This window comes from Microtus ochrogaster, chromosome 7 (assembly GCF_000317375.1).
Source record: "Microtus ochrogaster isolate Prairie Vole_2 chromosome 7, MicOch1.0, whole genome shotgun sequence".
Classification (NCBI taxonomy): Eukaryota; Metazoa; Chordata; class Mammalia; order Rodentia; family Cricetidae; genus Microtus; species Microtus ochrogaster.
Window position 1 is genome coordinate 36,762,465 of NC_022014.1, and position 4,885 is coordinate 36,767,349.

General features: G+C 39.5%; 1 protein-coding gene across 1 annotated transcript in view; it reads left to right on the plus strand.

The window, feature by feature from the left end:
- The window catches only part of Akap10 (A-kinase anchoring protein 10), a 67,538-nt gene that overhangs the window by 43,880 nt on the left and 18,773 nt on the right, over positions 1-4,885 (plus strand). Inside the window, exon 11 of the mRNA XM_005349894.2 lies at positions 4,268-4,377. Coding sequence (XP_005349951.1) covers positions 4,268-4,377 — 110 coding nt within the window. The remainder of the gene's footprint in view (positions 1-4,267; positions 4,378-4,885) is intronic.

Consider the following 4,885-nt stretch of genomic DNA (forward strand, 5'->3'; position numbering starts at 1 on the left):
GCTTTGGTGCCTGTCCCGGAACTAGCTCTTGTAGACCAGGCTGGCCTCGAACTCCCAGAGATCCGCCTGCCTCTGCCTCCCGAGTGCTGGGAATAAAGGCATGTGCCACCACTGCCCAGCTAAAGATGTGTTGCATTTGCTTTGGGTTTTTTTTTTTTTGTTGTTGTTGTTATTTTGGTTTTGTTTGGTTGGTTTTGTTGTTGTTGTTGTTTCAAGACAGGGTTATTCTATGTAACAGCCCTAAGTGTTCTGGAACTAGCTCTTGTAGAACAGGACTCAAACTCACAGAGATCTGCCTGCTTCCACCTCCCAAGTGCTGGGATTAGAGGTGTGTACAACTGCCCAAGAGCCTGTCTTAAACAAACAAACTTGGAGAGGTGGCTCTATGGTTAAGAGCACTAACTGCTCTTCCAAAGGATCCACATTGAGTTCTCAGCACCTGCGTGGTGGCTCACAACAGTCTATAACTCCAGTTCCGGGGGCTCTAACTCCCTCTTCTGGCCTCCAAGGGCACTAGGCAGGCATGTGGTACATAGAGTACATACATGCAGGCATTTATGTTTAAAGATAAGTCATTGCCAAATCTAAAGTGATGAAGACTTGCAAATTACCATTTTCCTCTAGAATTTAAGTTTTTGGCCCATTTTAAAGTTGGTTTTATATATGGTGTAAGATAAATGGTTAACTTCATTCTCTTATTTGTAGAAAGTAATGACTGTAAATTATTATTATGATGATAAGCTCTTACTATTTAGCTCTGGCTGGCCTAGAACTTGATGTGTAGACCAAGCTGGCCTTGAACTCAAAGATCACTTGCCAGTGCACGACCACACCCAGTACCCAACTTCATTCTCTTTCCACTAGACATCCACACATCTCAGCAACATTCCTCAAATACAAAAGAGAAGAACAAAAAACCATGGGAGTTTTGGTACTGTATTGTTTTAATTAATATCCTTTTCAAAAATCAGTTGACTGAACTTGAGGAGTGGCTCAGTGGTTAGGAGCACTGGCTGCTATCCTGAAGAACCAGGGCTTCAATTCCTAGCACCCGCATAGTGACTCTCACAGCCATCTGTAACTCTAGTTCCAAGACATCCTATGCCCTCTTCTGATTTTCTTGGGCACTGCACGCACATGGTGCATTGACATACATACCAGCAAAACATAAATAAAAAGAAATTTTAAAAAATGAGTTGATCAAGTCTAGTCTATTGAATGTCTGTGCTTGCGTCAATCCCACTGTTGCTGCTGTTTATGTATGTGGAGATGGGAGATGTGTTTGGACGTGACGTAGCTTGCTTGTGGAAGTTGTTTCTGTCTTTCTCCTACATCAGTCCTGAGGCTTGAACTTAGGTTGTCAGGCTTGACAGCAAGCCCTGTTACCCACTGATCCATCTCACTTGCTCTAGTTCTATTGGCTTTAATTCTCTGACTTTGGTAAGTTAGGATATATGCATCTTCTTTTAACTGTGGTGAGTTTGGAGTAGTTTGGTTTGGGATTTTTTGAGACTTGGTCTCCCCGAGTAGCACATCATGACCTTGAACTCTCCATTTTAGTCCTTGGCCCCTGAGGGCCACCACACCTAACCTGTTTGGGTTTTGTTGTGTTCTTTTTATTTACAAGATAGTTTTGTCTGCTCTGAGTCTTTCCATTCCATATGAATTTAGAGATTGGCTTTTTCATTTTGATTAGGACTGCATGAAATTGGTAGATACTACTGGAGTATTAACATTATAATATGTTTTCTAGTCTGTGAAGATAGAATGTTTCCACTTATGTCCTTATTTTCTTTCAGCATTATTTTATATTACATTTCCTTGCTTTTTTAGTCCTATATTTTTCTTTATTTATTTATGTATTTATTTTGTTTTATGTGCATTGGTGTTTTATCTGTATATATGTCTGTGTGAGGGTGCTGGATCATTTGGAACAAACAGTTACAAGCAATTGTGAGTTGTCCTGTGGGATTTAAACCTGGGTCCTCTGGAAGAGCAGCCAGCTCTTAACCCCTGGGCCACCTTTCTAGCCCTAGACTTTTCATTTTGATGCTGTTAGAACATAGTTTCTTAATTTTCTTTTTCTAGTTTCTCATTTAAAGTGCATAGAAAAACAATGATTTTTGGTATTGATCTCATACTTTTAGCTCTTTTAAGTTCATTTGTTAGCTCTAAATGTTCTCGCATAGCTTTAGGATTTTCTGTTATCTAGAAACTAGTAGTTTGCTTTCTGCCCACTTGGGTTGCAGTTGGGTTTTTTCTTGCCTTAACTGCTCTGCCTGGGGTTTCTGCTGTAGTGTGGACTAGAAGCCAGAAGAACAGGCATAGTTGCTTTCCTCCTGACCTCAGAAAAATTTTCAGCTTTCCTTTCCTGTACTGTTAAGTCTAGATTCATGGGTTCTAGGTTTTGTTCATTTTGTTTTTAATAGATGTTCTATTTAAGATTGAAGAAATTCGTTGCTAAATGTGATTTATATTTTTCTTTAATTGCAAGTGGATATATTAGATATTTAAAAATCGGGGGGGTTATACTAAGGTAACTGTATATAAGTTTGAGAGTTTGATTCTCTTGATGTAGTGTATTAAGTTTCTCATGATTTTCAGATGCCGTGTGTTTCTAGGACAAATCCTACTTGCTTATGTGGCTGGATTTATTTTTATTGAGGATTTTAGAGCCATAATTCATGAAATACTGCCTACACTCCATAGATAAATGTTGGTCTTGGTTTTCAGGTGATGGTCTTACAGTAGGGGCATGTTAGTTGCTTGTCTTTCTCATTGCTGTACCATATCTAACAAAAGTAACTTAAAAAAGGAGTGGTTTGCCGGGTGGTGGTGGCACACGCCCTTAATCCCAGCACTTGGGAGGCAGGAGCAGGTGGATCTCTGTGAGTTCGAGGCCAGCCTGGTCTACAAGAGCTAGTTCTGGGACAGGCTCCAAAGCTACAGAGAAACCCTGTCTCAAAAAAAAAAAAAAAAAAAGGAGTGGTTTATCTTGGCTCTTGGTTCTTGCGTACTTCTGTCGGCTCAGTGCAGTCGGGCACACTGCGAGCAGTGCCTCTAGACACCACAGCGACATACTCCTCTAATGTGCTCCAGGGCTCCTTTCTTAGTTACATATTTTGAGGCCTTTTTTCTCAGCATATGATCTATTCAGTTATTTTATTTAATCCATCTCTTAGTTACAGATTAGGTTTATTCTTCCCATTTGGCATTTTAAACAATGCTCCAGTGACTGATGATAACTGTAAGTCATTTTGCACACATGTGAGCTTATCCATAACAGCTCTGTGTGCAGGGTGTCACCTGTGTGACAGGATTTCTCTGTAGAACAGGTTTGGTTGTCCTGGAGCTCACTCTGTTGAGCAGGCTGGCCTCAACCTCACAGATTTCCGCTTCCCTCTGCCTCAGGAGTGCTGGGATTAAATAACCAGTGCACCACCACCTGTCTATTATACCATTTCTAAGATTTGGAGTTCTGAGTCAACTCAATAGCTCTATATTTCAGAAAAATGCCAATTCTGACCTGCTTAGTGTTTTCTTTTTTTTTTTCTCTCTTTTTTTTCCATTTTTTATTTTGTAGTTAGAATGCTGGAGAGGAACTGACTATACTTAATAGTCACTGTAGGTGTGGTTCTTTTTCTTCTTTTTGTCATATAACCTCACTGAAAGTTGAAAGCATTCATTTTCCCTTTAAAAGTTGGACATTGGGGACTGGAGAGATGGCTCAGTGCTTAAGAGCTTTGCCTGCTCTTCTGAGCTCAATCCCAGCAACCACATGGTGGCTCACAACCATCTGTAATGAGTTTGGTGCCCTCTTCTGGCCTGCAGGGACATATGCAGGCAGAACACTGAATACATAATAAATAAATAATTTTTTTCTTAAAAAAAACCTTAAGAAATAATAAAAATTAAGTTTAAAAAATAAATAAAAGTTGGACATCATGTTTATTAGGTAATGTACAAATGCCTGGATGACTAAGTTTTATGTATTGGAAAAATAATGTCTGAGGATAGCATACACTGCAGCATAGGTCATTAGAAAGACAGTTTGGTATACAAATGCTTGTTGTGTATTTTGGTCTTGTGCTTTCCTCTTTTCATTGTAGCTGTAGGATGTGTTTCAGAACTGTTTCCGTAACATTCCTTGGTAAAGGAGCTAGGTGATAAACGTGTTTGCAACCACTTTATACTAGTCTTTCATCTTCCCAACTCAGGACTTTTTTTTTTTTAATATGTACGGCTAATTTTAAAATTTCTGTTGTAGTCCAGTGTGAAAAAAGCCAGTATTAAAATTCTGAAAAATTTTGATGAAGCAATAATTGTGGATGCTGCAAGTCTGGATCCAGAATCTTTATACCAACGGACATATGCAGGGTAAGCTTAACTTGTGTAGAATTTAGCATCTTTTAAAAATTAAAAAAAAAATACCCACCATTTTTATATATCATGTAATATAATGATTATAAGGAAGCCAAGCATTGTGGCCCATCTTTAATTCCAGCACTCAAGATACAGGGACAGATCTTTGTGAATTCCAGGCCAGCAAATCTGAGACCCAAGTTCATTCAGCTCCTGGAACCATGGTGGACGGAGAGAATCAACTCCCCAAAGTTTCCTCTCACCTCCACATGCATGTTGTGGTACATATATAGCTACATTTACACACATGGCAGGTACATGCATAACATCAAATTACAAAACAAAGGTTTTTTTGTTTTTTTCGAGACAGGGTTTCTCTGTGGCTTTGGAGCCTGTCCTGGAACTAGCTCTGTAAACCAGGCTGGCCTCAAACTCATAGAGATCCATCTGTCTCTGCCTCCCAAATGCTGGGATTAAATTTAATCCCAGCAGAGACAGGTGGATCTCTGTGAGTTTGAGGCCA